This window comes from Rhinoraja longicauda, chromosome 37 (genome assembly GCF_053455715.1).
Source record: "Rhinoraja longicauda isolate Sanriku21f chromosome 37, sRhiLon1.1, whole genome shotgun sequence".
Lineage (NCBI taxonomy): Eukaryota > Metazoa > Chordata > Chondrichthyes > Rajiformes > Arhynchobatidae > Rhinoraja > Rhinoraja longicauda.
The window spans coordinates 6,108,216-6,132,273 of NC_135989.1; the positions used below are offsets into that span (position 1 = coordinate 6,108,216).

The 24,058-nt window shown below is 47.2% G+C and overlaps 1 protein-coding gene across 2 annotated transcripts; it reads left to right on the plus strand.

The window, feature by feature from the left end:
• The first annotated feature begins 781 nt into the window (after positions 1-781).
• On the plus strand, positions 782-21,321 carry chchd5 (coiled-coil-helix-coiled-coil-helix domain containing 5). 2 transcript variants are annotated; one of them, XM_078429418.1, is made up of 4 exons: positions 782-818; positions 5,759-5,899; positions 16,085-16,236; positions 19,241-21,321. In XM_078429418.1, coding segments are annotated over exons 1-4 (318 nt in total). In that variant the 5' UTR covers positions 782-816; the 3' UTR covers positions 19,264-21,321. The 2 variants fall into 2 exon arrangements, with proteins under 2 accessions (XP_078285544.1, XP_078285545.1); XM_078429419.1 differs by lacking the exon at positions 782-818 and adding an exon at positions 2,859-3,063.
• The last annotated feature ends 2,737 nt before the right edge of the window (positions 21,322-24,058 follow it).

A 24,058-nucleotide genomic window follows, 5' to 3' on the forward strand; every position in this document is an offset into this window, starting at 1 on the left:
GTTGCAGTAGTCTGGGCGGGAGGAAATGAATGCGTGGATGATTTTTTCAATGTCGTCAAATTGGAGGAATGGTTTGATTTTAGCTATGGTACGAAGCTGGCTTTTCCACAGCGTTAATTTGCTTGTCAAACTTTAATGCAGAGTCAAATATCACGCCAAGATTTTTGACATGTGGTTTGACTAGGGAGGATAGATAGGCTTCCAAGGCTGCCTGTTATCGTTTTGATGGAGTCGGGGGGGCGGAATAGGATGACCTCAGACTTGCTCTCGTTTAGTTGAAGGAAGTTCTGCGCCATCCAACATTTTATGTCCTCATGAGGACCGCCTATACCGTGCACCTGGCACTATGTAGGAGCACATCATCTTATCTCCGACAGTCCAGTCTTTAGTTGTGTTACGTGAAGTGATCGATTCGCCCAGAGTGGCCTCAAATGTCGCCCAATATCCAATCAGAAGTGGGAAGAAATGACGGACAGGCGGATGCACCAATCAGCGGTCGGTGGGCGGTCCTGTTGGACATCCCGCCCCCATTGTCCAATCAAGTGATGACGGGCAGGCGGCCGGTCCAATGGGCGGACGTCAGTGGGCGGTGCCAACGGATGTCCAATCAGCGGGGCGTTACGGTTGATCGGCAGGCTGATGGTCCAATCAGCGGCGGTAGATGGGCGGAGTCTTCGGATACCCCGCCCTCATTGTCCAATCAGAAGAGTGTTGGCCGTGATCGGCAGGCTGATGGTCCAATCGGCGGGGGGTCGGTGGGCGGTGCCGGTGGGCTTCCCGCCCAGTTGCCTGCGGCGTGTGGAGGTTGCCGGCGCCATGTGAGTGAAGTTGGGGCTGGGGCGGAGGAGGAGCGGGCCCCTAGAGGGATGGTAGGGGGTGAGGAATGGGCCGAGTGGAGCACGGTGTCCTGCTGGGGAATACGTGGGGAGGGGAGATTATCGGGCAACCACCACAACGAAGAGTGCAAGGGAAGGCTTGGACAGAGTGGATGTGGAGAGCATGTTTCCACCAGTGGGAGAGTCTAGGACCAGAGGTCACAGGCTCAGAATTAAAGGACGTTCCTTTAGGAAGGCAATTTCTTTAGTGCAAGGGTGGAATTCTTTGCCACAGACAGCTGTGGATGTCAAGTCAATGGATATTATTAAGGCAGAGATAAATTCTTGATTAGTACGGGTGTCAGGGGATATGGGGAGAATAGAAGGCGAATGGACAATAGACAATAGGTGCAGGAGTAGGCCATTCGGCCCTTCGAGCCAGCACCGCCATTCAATGTGATCATGGCTGATCGTTCTCAATCAGTACCCCGTTCCTGCCTTCTCCCCATACCCCTTGACTCCGCTATCCTTAAAAGCTCTATCCAGCTCTCTCGTGAATGCATTCAGCGAATTGGCCTCCACTGCCTTCGGAGGCAGAGAATTCCACAGATTTACAACTCTCTGACTGAAAAAGGTTTTCCTTATCTCCGTTCTAAATGGCCTACCCCTTATTCTTAAACTGTGGCCCCTGGTTCTGGACTCCCCCAACATTGGGAACACGTTTCCTGCCTATAATGTGTCCAATTCCTTAATAATCTTATATATTTCAATAAGATCCCCTCTCATCCTTCTAAATTCCAGCGTATACAAGCCCAGTCGCTCCAGTCTTTCAACATACGAAGTGCTGGAATAGAAACATAGAAACATAGAAACATAGAAAATAGGTGCAGGAGTAGGCCATTCGGCCCTTCGAGCCTGCACCGCCATTCAATATGATCATGGCTGATCATCCAGCTCAGTAGCCTGTACCTGCCTTCTCTCCATACCCCCTGATCCCTTTAGCAAAAAGGGCCACATCTAACTCCCTCTTAAATATAGCCCATGAACTGGCCTCAACTACCTTCTGTGGCAGACAAATTCCACAGACTCTCCACTCTCTGTGTGAAGAAATGTTTTCTCATCTCGGTCCTAAAAGACTTCCCCCTTATCCTTAAGCTGTGACCCCTGGTTCTGGACTTCCCCAACATCGGGAACAATCTTCCCGCATCTAGCCTCTCCAACCCCTTAAGAATTTTACATGTTTCTATAAGATCCCCCCTCAATCTTGTACTGTTTGCTTCATCATGGATGTTTTAAACCTGATAAGCATTCCAGCGATGGAACAGTATGCATAAACAGGGTTCCCTGCCATTTGAATTTTGATCAGGTCATTCTTAATTCATCTTGACACGTAAAAATTGACGTTATAGACTAGTACAGAACACAAATGGGCCCAGTTGCTGCCTTACAGCGTCAGAGACCTGGGTTTGATCCTGACTAAGGGTGTTTTTTTAAAGTTTTTTTTTTAGAGATACAGCGCGGAAACAGGCCCTTCGGCCCACCGGGTCCGCGCCGCCCAGCGAACCCCGCACATTAACACTATCCTACACACACTAGGGACAATGTTTTTTTTTTTTTTCATTTGCCCAGCCAACTAACCTACATACCTGTACGTCTTTGGAGTGTGGGAGGAAACCGAAGATCTCGGAGAAAACCCACGCAAGTCACGGGGAGAACGTACAAACTCCGTACAGACGGCGCCCGTAGTCAGGATCGAACCTGAGTCTCCGGCGCTGCATTCGCTGTAAGGCAGCAACTCTACCGCCGTGCCACCGTGTTGTCTCTGCGGAGTTTGTACGTTCTCCCCATGATCACGTGGGCTTTCTCCGGGTGCTCCGGTTTCCTCCCACACTCCAAAGGCCTACAGATTTGTAGGTTAATTGGCTTTGGTAAGATTGTAAATTGTCCCAAGTGTGTAAGATAGTCCTGGTGTATGGCGATTGCTTGTCAGCATGGTGGGCCAAAGAGCCTGTTTCCACACTGTATCTCTATACTAAACTAAACACTGGCTGACCACATCCACACTGACCTTATTGCTCATTACATTAATCCCATAAGGGGATCTCCTGAGATGCTGCCTGACCTGCTGAGTTACTCCAGCATTTTGTGAATAAATACCTCCACTTTGAAGAAGTTCTCCTCCTCTCTTCGACGAGAGTTTAGCAACATGCTCTCTCGCTGCTCCCCCTCTGTGATATACCTTTGACAGGTATATTGTTTTGTACTGTATATATGTACATATAACTTGTATATGTCGAAGTTTATCAAGTGAATTTTTTATATGTTACGTTGACAATGTTTGTTTAGAGTCAGGTCATATATGACTGGTCACATGTATGACCTCACATGGCCACACACATGACTAAGAATGGCCCATTTGCAGACATTAAAACCCTGTACGTGCCTATTTAGATATCCGTATTAATGCCTCTTAAATATAGCAATTGTATTTAATTCCATTACCTTCCCTGGCAGTGTGTTACTGATATCAACCATTCATTATGTGAAAAAACAACTTTCTCCTCAGATCGCCTTTTAGTGTAGTTGAATTTATTATTGGCACGTGAACTGAGATACAGTGAGAAGCTTTTATTTGCATGCTATCCAGTCAAAGAGATGATTACAAGATGATCATAATAGGGATAGTAGGGGAAGAGGAATGGGCCGAGTGGAGGACGGGTGTCGTGCCGGGGAAATACAATCAAGCCGTCCACCGTGTACAGATAAAAAGTACAACATTTAGTGCAAGATCAATTCCGATTGAAGATATTTCAAAGGTCTGGAATGAGTTAGCTCGGAGGTCAGGACCACACTCTAGTTGATGACCGTTCAGTGCCTCATGCTTTAAACTTAACGCACTCTTGTTTTTCGATAGACACAAAATGCTGGAGTAACTCAGCTGGACAGGCAGCATCTCTGGAGAGAAGGAATGGGTCGAGACCCGAAACATCACCCATTCCTTCTCTCCAGAGATGCTGCCTGTCCCGCTGAGTTACTCCAGCATTTTGTGTCTATCTTCGGTGTAAACCAGCATCTGCAGTTTCTTCCTGCACTCTTATTTTTTTGATACCATGTCTTTCTCTCTCCTCCCCCTGCCCGCCAGTACACATTAATTTCTCTCACCATCTCCCACCATCTCAGTTACTGTGCTCTTTCCCCCCCTTCGCATTCCATTCCACCTGCCCGATTATGACCAATACAACAGCAATCAAGTGCAAAGCCAGAAAATATGCCACTCAGCTGAAAGATGGCTGACTGTTGTAATTGTGCCTTCACTACTATCTACTTCTGCAGTTGTACAGGGCCCTAGTGAGACCGCACCTGGAGTACTGTGTGCAGTTTTGGTCTCCATATTTGAGGAAGGATATTCTTGCTATTGAGGGCGTGCAGCGTATGTTTACTAGGTTAATTCCCGGAATGGCGGGACTATCATATGTTGAAAGACTGGAGCGACTAGGCTTGTATACACTGGAATTTAGAAGGATGAGAGGAGATCTTGTCGAAACGTATAAGATTATTAAGGGGTTGGACACGTTAGAGGCAGGAAACATGTTCCCAATGTTGGGGGAGTCCAGAACAAGGGGCCACAGTTTAAGAATAAGGGGTAGGCCATTTAGAACTGAGATGAGGAAAAACTTTTTCAGTCAGAGAGTTGTGAATCTGTGGAATTCTCTGCCTCAGAAGGCAGTGGAGGCCAATTCTCAGAATGCATTCAAGAGAGAGCTAGATAGAGCTCTTAAGGATAGCGGAGTCAGGGGGTATGGGGAGAAGGCAGGAACCGGGTACTGATTGAGAATGATCAGCCATGATCACATTGAATGGCGGTGCTGGCTCGAAGGGCCGAATGGCCTCCTCCTGCACCTATTGTCTATTGTCTGACTAATTTGCACCAGCTCCAGGGTGCTCTGCATCTGAAAGTCTGGTTGAAATTTGACAATATACGAAGAGCCTTAAATGCCATGACAAAAATGACATCGACGTAGTGGTAGTATAATGCACAGAAATGAATTGGCAGAGAGAAAATTAGAGAAGTGCAAGTTTAATGTACTTGAGTTTCAAGCTCAAGCTGAAAGGTTGTGGTGTTTTAAACCATTCCCCTGAATGTTGCTTAACTCTTATATAAAGGTCTATACCTAGTTGCTAAAAATTATGTTCTTAATTTAAATCTTGCATGTTTCAATTATATTCCTTTCTCAATAAGTTTTAATTTCGTTAATATTGACATTTCATTTCATGTCAATATAACATGAGAGGAATAGATTGGGTGGACACACAGAGTCTCTTGCCCAGAGTAGGTGAATCGAGAACCAGATGACACAGGTTGAAGGTGAGGGGGAAAAGATTTAATAGGAACCTGAGGGGTAACTTTTTCACACAAAGGGTGGTGGGTGTATGGAACGAGCTGCCGGAGAAGGTTGTTGACGCTGGGACTATCACAACATTTAAGAAACATTTGGACAGGTATATGGATAGGACGGGTTTAGAGGCATATAGGATTACACAAAGGTAGACACAAAATGCTGGAGCAACTCAGCGGGTCGGGCAGCATCTCCGGAGAGAAGGAATGGGTGAAGTTTCGGGTCGAGACCCTTCTTCAGAATCTTGACCCGAATCGTCACCCATTCTTTCTCTCCCGAGATGCTGCCTGGCCCACTGAGTTACTCCAGCATTTTGTGTCCACCTTCGATTTAAACCAGCATCTGCATTTTTTTCCCCTACATATAGGATAACGCAGGCAGGTGGGACTAATGTAGATGAGACATGTTGGTCGGTGTGGGCAAGTTAGGCTGAAGGGCCGGTTTCCACAGTATGACTCTATTTGCTCTTCCAAAAAAAAAAGTTTTCCTGTAACTAAGTGCTGTTCATCCTGAGTGTGTCTGATCCTTGCTTTGTTTTAACGACAGGCAAGCAGCTTTTGAAATAACGGCACGGTACTGCTCAAAGGAGATGGAGGCATATGGGGAGTGTGTCGCATTGAACCCATCCACATGGCAAAAGGACTGTGATCAACTTAAAACCACAGTTGCCCAGTGCACATCATCACAGTGAGTTTGTTTGAGCATTGTCAAGTTAAGTCAAGTTTATTTGTCACATGCACATACACGATGTGCAATGAAATGAAAGTGGCAATGCCTGCGGATTGTGCACAAAAAAGAATTACAGTTACAGCATATAAATAAAGTTAATACAGAGTAGACAAAATTTAGTCCCTGGAGTTATAAAAGTTAACAGTCCTGATGGCCTGTGGGAAGAAACTCCGTCTCATCCTCTCCATTTTCACAGCGTGACAGCGGAGGCGTTTGCCTGACCGTAGCAGCTGGAACAGTCCGTTGCTGGGGTGGCAGGGGTCCCCCATAATGTTGCTGGCTCTGGATCTGCACCTCCTGATGTATAGGTCCTGCAGAGGGGCGAGTGTTGTTCCCATGGTGCTTTCAGCCGAACGCACTACTCTCTGCAGGGCCTTCCTGTCCTGGGCAGAGCTGTTCCCAAACCAGACTGTAATGTTGCCGGACAGGATGCTCTCTACAGCCCCAGAGTAGAAGCACTGAAGGATCCTCAGAGACACTCTGAATTTCCTTAGCTGTCTAAGGTGGTAAAGGCGCTGCTTTGCCTTGCCCACCAGTGCGGCAATGTGCGTTGCCCATGTCAGATCCTCTGTGATGTGGACTCCCAAGTATTTAAAACTGCTCACCCTATCCACAGTAGACCCATTTATTTCCAGTGGCGTGTACGTCCTTGGATGTTGAGCCCTTCTAAAGTCCACAATCAGCTCCTTAGTTTTTTTGACATTCAAGAGGAGGCTGTTGTCCTGACACCAGAGTGCCAGATCAGCCACCTGGTAGGCCTTCTCATCGTTGTCGGAGATCCGGCCCACCACCACAGTGTCATCAGCAAACTTGATGATGGAGTTTGAGCTGAACCTGGCCACACAGTCATGTGTGTACAGGGAATACAGTAGGGGGCTAAGGACGCAACCCTGGGGGGATCCTATGTTCAGGGTGAGGGAGCTAGATGTGTGTTCCCCCATCCTGACCACTCGGGACCACTAGCTTGCAGCAGTTTTTGAAAGGTGCGCAGTGAATGTTTGGGTGGGTGTCCGGGGAGTGATCGGCTAAGCATGGAGGGTGGCCTCAAGGATTAAGTGGTCATGCCTGAGTCAGAATGGTGAGCAGTCAACAGCATAACATTTAGGCAACGACTATTCTATCAGAAATATTGACTTTTTCACTGTCTTCGCCGCATCCTGGGGGTTTCTTGGCAGGACAATCTACGAAGAGCCTTAAATGACATGACAAAAATGGCATTGAGGTAGTGGCAGTACAATGCACAGAAATAAATTGGCAGAGAGAAAATTAGAGATGTGCTTGGAGCGGCACGGTGGCGCAGTGGTAGAGTTGCTGCCTTACAGCGAATGCAGCGCCGGAGACTCAGGTTCGATCCTGACTATGGGTGCTGTCTGTATGGAGTTTGTACGTTCTCCCCGTGACCTGCGTGGGCTTTCTCCGAGATTTAGATTTTAGATTTTAGATTTAGATACAGCGCGGAAGCAGGCCCTTCGGCCCACCGGGTCCGCGCCGCCCAGCGATCCCCGCACACTAACACTATCCTACACCCACTAGGGACAATTTTTACAATTGCCCAGCCAATTAACCTACATACCTGCACGTCTTTGGAGTGTGGGAGGAAACCGAAGATCTTGGAGAAAACCCTCGCAGGTCACGGGTAGAACGTACAAACTCCGTACAGACGGCGCCCGTAGTCGGGATTGAACCTGAGTCTCCGGCGCTGCATTCGCTGTAAGGCAGCAACTCTACCGCTGCACCACTGTGTGACAGGAAACCAAGATCTTCGGTTTCCTCCCACACTCCAAAGACACCCAGGTTTGTAGGTTAATTGGCTGGGCAAATGTAAAAATTGTCCCTAGTGGGTGTATGATTGTGTTAGTGTGCGGGGATCGCTGGGCGGTGCGGACCCGGTGGGCCGAAGGGCCTGTTTCTGCACTGTATTTCTCTCTCTAAAATCACCAGCGAATCTGTCCTCTCTCGTACCAACATGCCTAGGATCCCTGCTATCCTCAGGCAGAAGTGCCTCCGCTGGCTTGGACGTGTACACAGGATGGACAGGATGAGTAGGAAAAAAAACTGCAGATGCTGGTTTAAATCGAAGGTAGACACAAAATGCTGGAGTAACTCAGCGGGTCAGGCAGCATCTCGGGAGACAAGACAATAGACAATAGGTGCAGGAGTAGGCCATTCGGCCCTTCGAGCCATCGCCACCATTCAATGTGATCATGGCTGATCATTCTCAATCAGTACCCCGTTCCTGCCTTCTCCCCATACCCCCTGACTCCGCTATCCTTAAGAGCTCTATTTAGCTCTCTCTTGAATGCATTCAGAGAATTGGCCTCCACAGCCTTCTGAGGCAGAGAATTCCACAGATTTACAACTCTCTGACTGAAAAAGTTTTCCTCATCTCCGTTCTAAATGGCCTACCCCTTATTCTTAAACTGTGGCCCCTGGTTCTGGACTCCCCCAACATTGGGAACATGTTTCCTGCCACTAACGTGTCCAATTCCTTAATAATCTTACACATTTCGATAATTCGATACATTTCGGCACGGTAGCGCAGCGGTAGAGTTGCTGCTTTACTGCTTTACAGCGAATGCAGCGCCGGAGACTCAGGTTCGATCCTGACTACGGGTGCTGTACTGTAAGGAGTTTGTACGTTCTCCCCGTGACCTGCGTGGGTTTTCTCCGAGATCTTCGGTTTCCTCCCACACTCCAAAGACGTACAGGTATGTAGGTTAATTGGCTGGGTAAATGTAAAAATTGTCCCTAGTGGGTGTAGGATAGTGTTAATGTACGGGGATCGCTGGGCGGCACGGACTTGGAGGGCCGAAAAGGCCTGTTTCCGGCTGTATATATATGATATGATATATGATGATAAGATCCTCTCTCATCCTTTTAAATTCCAGTGTATACAAGCCTAGTCGCTCCAGTCTTTCAACATATGACAGTCCCGCCATTCAGGGAATTAACCTAGTAAACCTACGCTGCACGCCCTCAATAGCAAGAATATCCTTCCTCAAATTTGGAGACCAAAACTGCACACAGTACTCCAGGTGCAGTCTCACTAGGGATGGGTGACGTTTTGGGTCCAGACGTTTCGGGTCTGAAGATGGGTCTCGACCCGGAACGTCACCCATTCCTTCTCTCCCAAGATGCTGCCTGCCCCACTGAGTTACGCCAGCATCTTGCGTCTACACAGGATGGACAATGGGCGTATCCCCAAAGATGTGCTTTATGGGGAGGTTGCCAATGCTCGGGGGCCAAGAGGAAGACCAAAGCTCCGCTGCAAGGACACAAAAGGATGTGACAAGCTTCAATATCCACACTGGGAAGCGGCTGCTGAGGACCGTGGCAGATGGAGGATGGGCCTCCAGGCAGGGATGAAACATCACCACAGCAAGTGGTCCAAGATCCAGGAGCACAGGCGCCAACGCCTCAATATGGTCAACGACGGCAGCCATGGACTCCCCAGAACAGCGACCAGAGACCACCTCACCTGTGGACACTGTGGAAGGATCTGCCTGTCATGGATAGGCCTAGTCAGTCACACAAGGAAATGCAACCACAGGTGAAAAATCCCCCTCTCCAAGGAGGACAACGCCAAGCCACACCATCATCTCCCGCAGATGGACGGATATCAGAAATAATGTCTTTTGGGTGAATTGTTAAACTGAATGTGCATCACTCGACTAGACAATGTGCATCACTCTACGAGAAGAGTGAGGAACAACTTGCCTAGTATCCAGGCCACTACTTATCCCTCAATTACCAACTCTTTATGTAGTGTAGTAAAAATGTGACCACATTTTCTGGAGAATCAGTCACTGAAAGCACTTCCTCTGGTTCACGAGGCTTAATGGTAAGAGGGTGGTGGTGGAAGGTTTTTCCAGACTGGAGGCCTGTGATTAGTAGTGTGCCTCGGGGATTGGTGCTGGGCCCAATGCTGTTTGTCATCTCTATCAATGATTCAGGGCATATTCCCCTCTTGGTGCCGTTTCTAGACCTAAGAGACATAGTTCCAAAGAAAGGTGTCACCTGTTTCAGAGAGAGTTATGAATCTTTGGAATGCGCCACCCCAAACTCCTCATTGTATGTTCTCCCCGGGGCCGCGTGGGTTTTCTCCGGGTGCTCTGGTTTCCTCCCACACTCCAAAGACGTACAGGCTTGTAGGTTCACTGGCTTTGGTAAAATTGTAAATTGTCCCTAGTGTGTGGGATAGTTCTAGTGTACAGGGATCGCTTGTCGATGTGGACTTGGTGGGCCGAAGGGCCTGTTTCCACAATGTATCTCTAAATTAAACTAAACATCGCCACACGGAGTGGTTGGTGGATACATTTAGACAATAGACAATAGGTGCAGGAGGAGGCCATTCGGCCCTTCGAGCCAGCACCGCCATTCAATGTGATCATGGCTGATCATTAAGGAAAAGCTAGATAATTGTGCAATGTAGAAAAGATGAGGAGGCCATTTATTGAAACATATAAGATTATTAAGGGATTGGACACGCTAGAGGCAGGAAACATGTTCTCAATGTTGGGGGAGTCCAGAACCAGGGGCCACAGTTTAAGAATAAGGGGTAGGCCATTTAGAACGGAGATGAGGAAAAGCTTTTTCACTCCGAGAGTTGTAAATCTGTGGAATTCTCTGCCTCAGAAGGCAGTGGAGGCCAATTCTCTGGATGCTTTCAAGAGAGAGTTAGATAGAGCTGTTAAGGATAGCGGAGTCAGGGGGTATGGAGAGAGGGCAGGAACGGGGTACTGATTGTGGATGATCGGTCATGATCACATTGAATGGCGGTGCTGGCTCGAAGGGCCGAATGGCTTACTCCTGCACCTATTGTCTATTGTTAGATGGAACAAGCTGAAATAAGGTGTGAGAAGATTAAACACTAGTTTGTATGAATGCCTTGTTCCCAGCAATTTAATTCATGAGGCTTTCTAATCCTAGTTTACCCCTTCCTATTTGTGCTGTGGAATTAAATGTTCATCGTCTTGCCCCTAAAAGTTCTTATCTTGCCCTACTGATTTGTTTTTAAATCTGTTTTTAAATGTTCCTGAAGATGTTGTTAGCACATTTCCCTATAGATTTTCCGTACATTGTTTTTCTTCACCTAATCTGGTACAGCTTGTTTATTACACATTCATCGTGCCCAGTCACCGTCTGTCGTAGCACTGTTGCTCTCGATGTAAGAATTTAACGTCTCATTGGTTTTAATTTAAAAAAAATGATTATAGCTAGGATTGGTGCAGTTGTCCATTTATAAAGAACTGTTGTCCATTTATCAATGAGACTCAAAATAACAGAGAATACTGGAAAGAGTCCACAGGTCAGGCCACATCTGTGGAAAGGGGAACAGAATTAGCATTTTACCTATCAGGTCAACAGCAGAATAATATAAGAAGATAACTGCAGATGCTGGTACAAATCGAAGGTATTTATTCACAAAATGCTGGAGTAACTCAGCAGGTCAGGCAGCATCTCGGGAGAGAAGGAATGGGTGACGTTTCCTCAGTCTGAGGAAGGGTCTCGACCCGAAACGTCACCCATTCCTTCTCTCCCGAGATGCTGCCTGACCTGCTGAGTTACTCCAGCATTTTGTGAATAAAGGTCAACAGCAGATGCTATCTCACTGGCTCTCCACTCTGCACTAAAGCGTCTCACTGTAAAGCAATGTACAGCTGAATGTAAAACACATTCATGGTCTTCAAACATCACCCATCTCCAAGATCCTCCCTTTGCAAACGGATCCCTGACTTTCTCATCAGCAGACCTCAATCATGGCAGATCAGTTACAACGTCTCCGAAGCATCGTCAGGGAGAACTGTGTCAGGGCAAGCGCTCAGTAGGAGGACAGAAGAAATGGTTTAAGGGCTGCCTCAAAGTGTCCCTCAAAGACTTGGACATCAACCTCAGCACTTGGGAGTCTCTTGCTCTGGACCGTCCAACCTGGCGTAGCAAGCTCACCACAGGAGCCCGTGCAGCAGAGAACAGACGCACTGCAGAGGCCCAGAGGAAACGCACCGCGCGCAAGGCCCGGGCTACCTCCACTTCCACTGCAGCACCCATCCACTTGTGTCCTACGTGTGGGCGTGCCTTCCGGGCCCGGATTGGCCTCACCAGTCACTTCCGGACCCACAGTCACCAATCCTCCAACTGAAAGTGAAGTCATGGTCATCTTCCAACCCGAAGGCCGAACAACAACAACAACAACAACGTCTCCTCCTCATTGACCATCAACACATGTTCAAGTTGTCATGGGCATGGGGACGGTAAGGAAAAGATGCAATGAAAATCTTGCTTGCAGCAAGTATCACAGACACATTGACTCAGACAAACACACACAAATACATTATACATAAATCATAGAGTGATACAGCTTGGAAACAGGTCCTTCGGCCCAACTTGCCCACACCGGCCAACATGTCCCAGCTGCACTAGTCCCACCTGCCCCCGTTTGGCCCATATCGCTCCAAACCTGCCCATATCCTTCCAAAACAACATCCATGAATGTTATGGAACATAAATGTTATGGAATCAAGAGATATGGGGAGAAAGCAGGAACGGGGTGCTGATTTTGGACAATCAGCCAAGTCAAGCCAAGTTTATTTGTCACATACACATACACGATGTGCAGTGAAATGAAAGTGGCAATGCCTGCGGATTGTGCAAAAAAATTACAATTACAGCATATAAATTAAAATTAATACATAAAAGAAAATTTAGTCCCTGGAGTTATAATAGTTAACAGTCCTGATGGCCTGTGGGAAGAAACTCCGTCTCATCCTCTCTGTTTTCACAGCGTGACAACGGAGGCGTTTGCCTGACCGTAGCAGCTGGAACAGTCCGTTGCTGGGGTGGTAGGGGTCCCCCATAATGTTGCTGGCTCTGGATCTGCACCTCCTGATGTATAGGTCCTGCAGGGGGGCGAGTGTAGTTCCCATGGTGCGTTCTGCCGAACGCACTACTCTCTGCAGGTCCTTCCTGTCCTGGGCAGAGCTGTTCCCAAACCAGACTGTGATGTTGCCGGACAGGATGCTCTCTACAGCCCCAGAGTAGAAGCATTGAAGGATCCTCAGAGACATTCTGAATTCCCTCAGCTGTCTGAGGTGGTGAAGGCGCTGCCATGTCTTGCCATGATCATATTGAAGGGCAGTGCTGCCTCGAAGGGCCGAATGGCCTACTCCTGCACCTATTTTCTATGTTATATAAAATTCTAGAAGACTGCAGAAAACACTTTGATGCAACATCATAATGAGGGAAAGTCCATAGTAGTGCAAGAAGTTGCAATGGTGTTCCAATGCCAAAGTAGAATTAGGGTGTGCCACTCAAAGTAGAATTAGGGCGGCACGGTGGCGCAGCGGTAGAGTTGCTGCCTTACAGCGAATGCAGCGCCGGAGACTCAGGTTCGATCCTGACTACGGGCGCAGTCTGTACGGAGTTTGTACGTTCTCCCCATGTCCTGCTCGGGTTTTCTCTGAGATCTTCGGTTTCCTCCCACACTCCGAAGACGTACAGGTATGTAGGTTAATTGACTGGGTAAATGTAAAAATTGTCCCTAGTGTGTGTAGGATAGTGTTAATGTGCGGGGAGCGCTGGGCGGCGCGGACGCGGTGGGCCGAAGGGCCTGTTTCCGCGCTGTATCTCTAAATCTAAAATCTAAAAAATCAAGGCTACGTATTTTGCCCTTGGCTTCACTCTCCTTACACAGCCGTAACAGGAGCAGAGCAAAACTCCAGTGCCATCCATAAATTCACCAACAACACCATTGTTGTTGGCCAAATCACAGGTGATGAATCAACATACAGGAAAGAGATGGAACAGCTGCTTGTATGGTGCCACAACAACAACCTCCCTCTCAATGACAACAAAACCAAGGAACTAATCATTGATTTAAAAGGAGATCACTTGCTTGTTTTCGTGGATTGAGTTATCAGCTTGATATTTCTGGGCATAACATCTTGGGGATGATCTGTACTGGGCCCTGGGCATAGATGTAAGCACAAAGAAGGTGCATCTGCACACTTCTTTCTTAAAAGTGCAAAGAGTTTCAGCATGTCACCAAATACTCCAACAAACTTCCACAAATACCTTGAAGAAAGGGCAGCATAGTGACGCAGCGGTAGAGTTTCTGCCTTACAGCACCAGACCCGGGTTCCTGACTACGGGCGCTGTCTGTGCTGTGTTTGTACATTCTTCCTGTGACTGCATCTACTTTCTCTGGGTGCTCTGGTTTATCCCACACTCCAAAGACGTACAGGTTTGTAGGTTAATTGGCTTCGGTAACAACCTAATTTGTCCCTAGTGTGTCGGATAGTGTTAGTGTACAGGGTGATCGCTGAACTCTGTGGGCCGAAGGGCCTGTTTCAGGGTTGCATCTCTTAAGTCTAAAGTCTAAAAGTATCCTGACTGGCTGTATCGTTGCCTGGTATGGCGATTCAATACTCAGAAATTCAAGAGGCGACAGAGAGTGGTGGATTCAGCCCAGTCCATCACAGGCACAGCCCTTCCCACCATCTTCATGTCTCCTCAAGAAAACGTTATCTGTCATTGAGGATCCCCCATGTTCACCGCTATGCTTTCTTGCCCTCAGGCTCCCAGCAAAAGTCTGAAACCCCACACAATTAGTCAAGTCAAGTCAATTTTATTTGTATAGCACATTTAAAAACAACCCACGTTGACCAAAGTGCTGTACATCAGTTCAGGTACCAAGAACGAACATACAATGGCACACAAACATAACAGCACATACATAAACAGTTCACAGCGCCCCCTCAGAGGGCCTCAAACACTACTGAGTAGAGGTAGGTTTTGAGCCTGGACTTAAAGGAGTCGATGGAGGGGGCAGTTCTGATGGGGAGAGGGATGCTGTTCCACAGTCTAGGAGCTGCAACCGCAAAACCGCGGTCACCCCTGCGCTTAAGCCTAGACCGCGGGATAGTCAGTAGCCCCAAGTCGGCCGACCTGAGGGACCTGGAGATAGAGTGGTGGGTTAGAAGATTTTTGATATGGGGGGGCAAGCCCGTTTAGGGCTTTGTATGTGAATAGGAGGAGCTTGAAGTTGATTCTGTATTGTACTGGGAGCCAGTGGAGAGAGGCCAGAATCGGAGTGATGTGGTCCCTTTTACGGGTACCCGTCAGGAGTCTCGCTGCGGCGTTTTGGACCAATTGCAGGCGGGACAGGGATGAATGGCTGATCCCAGTGTATAGGGAGTTGCAGTAGTCTGGGCGGGAGGAAATTAATGCGTGAATGATTTAGGTACAGGAACAACTACTACACTATAACTATCAGGCTCTGCACAACCCTAATCCTGCTCAACAAGGGAACATTACAGACCGCCACTTGCACTACCATAGACTTGTTTTCTAATTGTGTTTTGAACCGATAAACTCAAAGATCTCCTTTTACTAAGTTACTCCAGTTTACTTTCCCTGTGTAGTTAGGATTTTAAGAATACTGCATTATCGTTGGGTGAAATCTGTCCTCACAAGGAGTTTAAATTATCGGAAAAAAATCGTCCAGGCTCAAGTGGATCAGCATTTCTACCAGTGGCTGCACTATCTGCAGAATAGTCTGACCACCAATAACAGCCAGAACCATCTACTTACAACCCTGGAATTCTCTGCCACAGAGGGCAGTGAAGGCCAAATCACTGGATGAATTTAAGAGAGAGTTAGATAGAGCACTGGAGGCTAGTGGAATCAAGGGATATGGGGAGAAGGCAGGTACGGGTTACTGATTGTGGATGATCAGCCATGATCACGATGAATGGCGGTGCTGGCTCGAAGGGCCGAATGGCCGCCTCCTGCACCTATTTTCTATGTTTCTATGTTTCATCTATAAAGACCTGTAGCATTGTTTTAGGAAACAACTGAGTTGTGTTTTGTAGGACTGATTGAGCTAGATACTCTTAAAGATAGTGGAGTCAGGGGGTATGGGGAGAGGGCAGGAACGGGGTACTGATTGTGGATGATCAGCCATGATCACATTGAATGGCGGTGCTGGCTCGAAGGGCCAAATGGCCTACTCCTGCACCTATTGTCTATTGACAGCAAACATTTCAGTCCATTCCAACATAGGTCTGCTTATAATGTTTCTTTCCCCGCAATCTTGCATCAGATTGAATCCTCCTGTTTTAAAATCTGATCACTGTCTTTTTCCAGCCCAGTTATTCAAAGGATCCGTGCAGAATGTGCAGAGCCCTTCATGGCTTTCGAGCAGTGCCTGAGGCAGAACCCGTCATCCGTAATGAACTGCGCCGACCATGTCAACAATTTCCTGGCCTGCGCAGAGAAAGTCAAAGTGCCAAGCCCAGGTAAAACATTTCTGTGAGATTCACAGTTCTTTTAAAAATCGCAATAGTGCAAATTTAACTACACGGCACGGTGGCGCAGCGGTAGAGTTGCTGCCTTACAGCGAATGCAGCGCCGGAGACCCGGGTTTCATCCCCACTGCGGGGGCTGCCTGCACTAGTACAACGACTAGGCTGGGGGAGGGACGGAGAGAGGGGGGGATGTGTATGGATTTACAATATCATCTCTCTTCCAACTTTCTTTCCCTTCCCTCCCACCCTGTCCCTGACCTTCATAACAAGGGAAGTAGAGTATAGGAGCAAAGAGGTCCTTCTGCAGTTGTACAGGGCCCTGGTGAGACCACACCTGGAGTACTGTGTGCAGTTTTGGTCTCCAAATTCGAGGAAGGATATTCTTGCTATTGAGGGCGTGCAGCGTAGGTTTACTAGGTTAATTCCCGGAATGGCGGGACTGTCATATGTTGAAAGACTGGAGCGACTAGGCTTGTATACACTGGAATTTAGAAGGATGAGAGGAGATCTTATCGAAACGTATAAGATTATTAAGGGGTTGGACACGTTAGAGGCAGGAAACATGTTCCCAATGTTGGGGGAGTCCAGAACCAGGGGCCACAGTTTAAGAGTAAGGGATAGGCCATTTAGAACCGAGATGAGGAAAAACTTTTTCAGTCTGAGAGTTGTGAATCTGTGGAATTCTCCGCCTCAGAAGGCAGTGGAGGACAATTCTCTGAATGCATTCAAGAGAGAGCTAGATAGAGCTCTTTTGGATAGCGGAGTCAGGGGTATAGGGAGAAGGCAGGAACGGGGTACTGATTAAGTATGATCAGCCATGATCACATTGAATGGTGGTGCTGGCTCGAAGGGCCGAATGGCCTACTCCTGCACCTATTGTCTATTGTCTATTGACCCAGAATGTCACCTATCCATGTTCTACAGAGATGCCTGACCTGCTGAGTTACTCCAGTACTTTGTGTCATTTTTGTAAACCAGCATCTGTAGGTTCTTGTCTCCCTTTAATCGTTTTTCCCGAGACCAACAGAAGAAGCATCTTTAGCGGGCGGTCACGGTGGCGCAGCGGTATAGTTGCTGCCTTACAGCGAATGCAGCGCCGGAGACCCGGGTTCCATCCCGACTACGGGTGCCGTCTGTACGGAGTTTGTACATTCTCCCCGTGACCTGCGTGGGTTTTCTCCGAGATCTTCCGTTTCCTCCCACACTCCAAAGACGTGCAGGTTTGTAGGTAAATTGGCTGGGCAAATGTAAAAATTGTCCCTAGTGGGTGTAGGATAGTGTTAATGTGCGGGGATCGCTGGTCAGCGCGGACCCGGTGGGCCGAAAGGACCTGTTTCTCTAAACTAAACCCAAGTCATGTCTGGGTGCAAAGAGAGCTTTATTAACACACACAGCTAATCATGCAATACTGAAAGGTCTAACACTGTCCAAGTCCCAAATCGCTATCCATTGTCTTTGGGGCTGGTCACGAGCATCTTCGCTGGGCTCCCAGAATCTACGATTGTCTGCTCTTCATGAAGGTTGGTCTTGGGTGGTGAGATCTTCATTCCCTTGATACGATACGATACGATACGGTAGAACTTTATTTACCCCAAGAGGGAAATTGATCTGCCAACAGTTATAAAACACAAAATACATGAAACGTGAAAGTAAAGTGACGAGTGGAAAGGATTGGGGATGAGCAAAGATTGGGGAGGGGTGGGGTAGAGGAGTCAGTCTACCCCACGACAGAAGGGGGAGGAGTTGTACAGTTTGATAGCCACAGGGAAGAAGGATCTCCTGTGGCGTTCTGTGCTGCATCTTGGTGGGACCAGTCTGTTGCTGAAGGTGCTCCTCAGGTTGACCAGTGTGTCACGGAGGGGGTGAGCTGTATTGTCCAGAACGCTCCGCAGTTTGAGGAGCATCCTCCCCTCCAAGACCAAGTCCAACTCCAACTCCACCCCCAGGACAGAGCCAGCCTTCCTGATGAGTTTGTTGATCCTGTTGGCGTCCGCGGCCTTCGCCCTGCTGCCCCGGCACACGGCAGCAAAGAAGATGGCACTGGCTACCACTAATTGGTAGAACATCTGCAGCATGAAGCCCTCAGAGTTTGCATCTGCTGGCTGTGGTCCAAGCTGGTTATTGCCACGTTTTCTTCGGTGCTTGCCACCATGGTGGTGATATCGATGCCCTGGCTTACTTGTGTGGTTTAGTTATACCCTGTGGTAGCCTTCCAGAAACTCCTCTTGACCTGGGCAATTGGATGACAAGCTGGGAAAGCCACTGGATAATATGTTTGAGGGATGCTTTGTATGCAGCCCCCCTGATTAGGTAGAGGCAAGAAACCGAGGCTCAATTGGGCCTCTGAAACCATCCTATCAGTTGGTGGTTATCCTATGAATGCCTATGAATGCATATTCTGTTATCAGGCAACTGAACCACCTAAAGAGGTTCACTAACTAGAGAGAGTCTTCACCATCTATCACCAACTAGAGAGCAGTCCTGACCTACCATCTACCTCATTGAAGACCCTCGGACTATCTTTAATCGGACTTTACTGGACTTTATCTTGCACTAAACGTTATTCCCTTTATCCTGTATCTGTTCACTGCGGGTGGCTTGATTGTAATCATGTATAATCTTTCCGATGGCACAAAACAAAAAAAGCTTTCACTTTACCTTGGTACACATGACAATAAACTAAACTAAACAATTGAGTTTCTTCCTTCAGATGAAAGATTTAGCACATGCTGATAAAGGGATACCTATTTAAAGTTTAATTGGGAAATTTCTTTATGCATAGAGTTATAAATCTCTACTTCTGAGGGCCAAGATACTCAACCACTGAATAGACTTAAACCTTTGATCAGAGGAGGAAAGGAAAGTGGACATTTGCAAGATTGGCTATGGTCTGATTAAATACAGAGGGTCTCTTTGGTTCGACTACTACTGTTTCTTATGTTAGTAAACTCTTAGACAACTCCACACTCATTTGCCTTTTAAATTTTGTTCTTAGGTGAAACTGCAATAGGTTTATAATGGCTTGATGGGCCTGGGATCATCACTGCCACGGATTCTACACCTCAGGAGCTGCTTTTATGAAGAATCTACCCAAGGAAGACGATGTGTGACCGAGTGTGACCAGCTATCAATAAGGGAAATGTATCAAAATGAAATGCCTGTGTTGACAATGAAGAGCTTGACATCATGTTTGTTCATAAAGGGAAGAACTATAGACAATAGACAATAGGTGCAGGAGGAGGCCATTCGGCCCTTCGAGCCAGCACCGCCATTCAATGTGATCATGGCTGATCATTCTCAATCAGTACCCCGTTCCTGCCTTCTCCCCATATACCCTGACTCCGCTATCCTTAAGAGCTCTATCTAGCTCTCTCTTGAATGCATTCAGAGAATTGGCCTCCACTGCCTTCTGAGGCAGAGAATTCCACAGATTTACAACTCTCTGACAGAAAAAGTTTTTCCTCATCTACCCCTTATTCTTAAACTGTGGCTCCTTGTTCTGGACTCCCCCAACATTGGGAACATGTTTCCTGCCTCTAACGTGTCCAACCCCTTAATAATCTTATACGTTTCGATAAGATCTCCTCTCATCCTTCTAAATTCCAGTGTATACAAGCCTAGTCTTTCTAGTCTTTCAACACAACTAAGCCAATATAAATAGCTTAAAGACATACGGTATTGCCATGAGAATCAGAATCTTAGGAAATATCTGCGCATTTTCTGTTCAGGTTAAGTGAAAGTGGGAAATAGGTAAGGATTATTCGGCAAGATATTCTTTCTCATCCTTTGCATCTTATTGAGCGAGGCTTGATTTGTGGTCCAGGAATGGAAATTCTGCTTCACCTTTTAACCAAGAGTGGGGTTTATAATGGGACTGAATGCTGTTATCTAGTTAATCCATCTTTCAGTATCTCCACTCTCGCTGGGAAACACCTCCCTATTTCCACTCTCCTGATCGAACCCAGGTTTAAATCTCATTCAATCTCATGTCTAAATGTCTCATGTGGGCGGCACGGTGGCGCTGCGGTAGAGTTGCTGCCTTACAGCGAATGCAGCGCCGGAGACTCAGGTTCGATCCCGACTACGGGTGCCGTCTGTACGGAGTTTGTACGTTCTCCCCGTGACCTGCGTGGGTTTTCTCCGAGATCTTCGGTTTCCTCCCACACTCCAAAGACGTGCAGGTTTGTAGGTTAATTGGCTGGGCAAAAATGTAAGAAATTGGCCCTAGTGTGTGTAGGATAGTGTTAATGTGCGGGGATCGCTGGGCGGTGCGGACTCGGTGGGCCGAAGGGCCTGTTTCCGCGCTGTATCTCTAAATCTAAATCTAAACAAATCTAAAGAAGGTTCCCAACCCAAATCGCCACCCATCCCTTTTTCTCCAGAGATGCTGCCTGACCCGCTGAGTTACTCCAGCACTTTGTGTCTTTTTATTCATATAAACCAGCATCTGCAGTTCTTTGTTTCTACATTGAATCTAATGTTACTGATTAATGTTACTGATTAATGTTACCAGGAGATCAGCAGATTAAATCAACAGACTGATCATCCGCAATCAGTACCCCGTTCCTGCCTTCTCCCCATATCCCTTGACTCCGCTATCATTAAGAGCTCTATCTAACTCTCTCTTGAAAGCATCCAGGGAATTGGCCTCCACTGCCTCTGAGGCAGAGAGTTCCGCAGATTCACAACTCTGTGAGTGAAAAAGCTTTTCCTCATCTCCATTCTAAATGGCCTACCCCTTATTCTTAAACTGTGGCCCCTGGTTCGGGACTCCCCCAACATAGGTAAAATGTCTATACTACTCCCTTCATTGTATCTTTGTTTAGCTAAGATTTGGAGAGGAATTGAAGTTATACTTTTCTCTGAATAAAGACATTTTGAAGTACAAAAACTAATTCCCAAGCATTTTTTTATGCATTGATGTAAATTTGCAGGAGGCCTGATCAATAAATGGCCTGTGTTTTCCAAACACAGATATATTTTTCGGAATCTACTAAAGCCTTAGTATGAAATTAGAATGTTTTGAAAGTAATGTCTAGTATCTTGGACAGTTATAGTACCTGGTAGATACAAAATGCTGGAGTTTTTATCGTGTCCACACACGCTAAATATTGTATTTCAGCCAAAACTGGACACAACTCTTAGCAATATCATTGTTCTCTGCGAGGTCCTCAGCTTTGCATTGGTGCTCCAATAGAGGACATCTCAATAGGTGCTCCATAGTTTGTGGTTCAGTGCCACATGTGCAGATGACGTCTTCAGTATCTATATATATAAACATAGCACAAAAAGTAAGGAAATTTGTGTTTGGTAGATTATTTCTTTGTTGTAACAATGCTTCTTGGCAATAAATCTTATACCGTTGGAAAGCCTGTTTATTTCCCTTTTAAATGGTGCCACATTTGTAAGGAACATGCATTTGTGGGATGAGCAGCAGAGCTGAGTATATGGGTTGCGCCCATGAAAAATTTGCCAAATCTTCTCTGCCAATGCCAAACAGCTTATTCTGCTGTTGCTATTGACTCTTGTTTTGAGCTTCTGGTACCCCCAGGTGCTGACAAGAATGGGATGCCATCCCACAACAGTGTGTGACCAGGCTGGTGACCAGCATGAGGAGGAGGTGCCAGGCTGTTATGGCTGTGTATGATTCTTACACACGCTACTGTGGCTCCTGTTTATTAAATTAATAAATTGTTAAATTGCCAATATGTCTTGTTTCTTCAGACTTCAATCATCCAATCCACCAAACAACACCAAACAATGGCAGAATAAGCTGTTTGGCATTGGCAGAGAAGATTTGGCAAATTTTTCATGGGCGCAACCCATATACTCAGCTCTGCTGCTCATCCCACAAATGCATGTTCCTTACAAATGTGGCACCATTTAAAAGGGAAATAAACAGGCTTTCCAACGGTATAAGATTTATTGCCAAGAAGCATTGTTACAACAAAGAAATAATCTACCAAACACAAATTTCCTTACTTTTTGTGCTATGTTTATATAACCCCACTTCTTGAGAGTGGCTTTACAACGACCAGTACCAGCTCTCAGTCTGTTGAGGCATTTCCGTTCAGCCCAGCTTGATTCGGGCCCAGGAGGAAGTTCTTCTTGGGCACTTATGGACATGGACGTCGTTGATGGGAGATTGGCTCGTCTCGCTTCCCATAATGCAACTCTAGTACCTTCGGCTTCAGCATTTGGTTCAGCTCCGTTGCGGAAGCTTTTCCTGGACTTTAGCCGACTCTTTGCGGGTTCCTGGCTGGATAGGGGATGTCGTCCATTTGTGATCTGGCGATGGCCTTCTCTACTGCTTGCTGGAGTAACTCAGCGGGTCAGGCAGCATCTCTGGAGCGAAGGAATGGGTGACGTTTCGGGTCGAGACCCTTCTTCAGACTGATCTTTTTTGATCAGTTTTAGTCCCTGTACATACTTACCGTTTGCAGTTTAGTTTAGTTCTGATTTTTCATTGAAATATTTAAAAATAAAAGAATCTTTATTCACTTATGCCTTGAAGTCTGCCCACTCACAGAAGAGTTTAAGGGGAAGTGAGATTTTTGATGTTTATTACAACACTTTATATTACTTTTTTTTCTGTGGTAACACATGGTCTTGTGCATAATAACAAAGGTGGACCTTTCTCTTATCCCATATTTAACAAGTGCGTGCTTTTCCTGGAATACAGTAACTTGTGGCTGCGTGTTCAGATCACGTCGGGGTCACCAATGTGGCGCGTCGAAAGAGGCCCGAAATAAAGGCGAGGAGCCGGGTATTTCGGGACGTTCGGTTTTATTTCACAGTTATCAGACCGGTCAAGTCTGCTGGAATGACTTTGCGCCCAAAACCTCGTCCTTATATACGTAGCAAAGGACCGCCCCCCTGGACTGGTCCATTCCCATGCCGAGGGGTCGGTAGTGGTATGGCCCGACCCTTGGGAGCCGCCACAAACTTTTGTTTTCTTCTGTTGTTGCAAAGATGTCTTTTGGAACTGGAATTTGGAAACCAGCATTTTCATTTTGGTTTCATTTCTCCGGAGCAACTCTGACCTGCATTCCACAGCTTTTACATATCCCTTTGTGTGCTCTCTCTCTCTCTCTCTCACTCTCTCTCTCCTTCTCTTTAAACCTAACTACCTACATACCCACATACATGGCATTGTAAATAACATCACCCTATTCGAGCGAACACCTATCCGTTCCTACAGGTATTTATTTCACAAAATGCTGGAGTAACTCAGCAGGTCAGGCAGCATCTCAGGAGAGAAGGAATGGGTGACGTTTCGGGTCGAGACCCTTCTTCAGACTGATGTCAGGGGGGCGGGACAAAGGAAGGATACAGGTGGAGACAGGAAGATAGAGGGAGAACTGGGAAGGGGGAGGGGAAGAGAGGGACAGGAACTATCTAAAGTTGGAGAAGTCAATGTTCATACAGCTGGGCTGCAAGCTGCCCAAGCGAAATATGGGGTGCTGTTCCTCCAATTTCCGGTGGGCCTCACTATAGCACTGGAGGAGGCCCATGACAGAAAGGTCAGACTGGGAGGGGGAGTTGAAGTGCTCAGCCACCGGGAGATCAGGTTGGTTAAGGCGGACTGAGGCGCAGGTGTTGAGCGAAACGATCGCCGAGCCTGCGTTTGGTTTCGCCGAGGTAAAGGAGTTGACATCTAGAGCAGCGGATACAATAGATGAGGTTGGAGGAGGTGCAGGTGAACCTCTGTCTCACCTGGAAAGACTGTTTGGGTCCTTGGATGGAGTTGAGGGGGGGAGGTAAAGGGACAGGTGTTGCATCTCCTGCGGTTGCAGGGGAAAGTGCCCGGGGA

Coding starts and splice junctions, on each gene's coding strand:
- chchd5 (XM_078429418.1), top strand. Junction 5,900..16,084: donor GCCCAGTGCACATCATCACA/GTGAGTTTGTTT, acceptor GTCTTTTTCCAG/CCCAGTTATTCAAAGGATCC. Junction 16,237..19,240: donor AGTCAAAGTGCCAAGCCCAG/GTAAAACATTTC, acceptor TTTTGTTCTTAG/GTGAAACTGCAATAGGTTTA.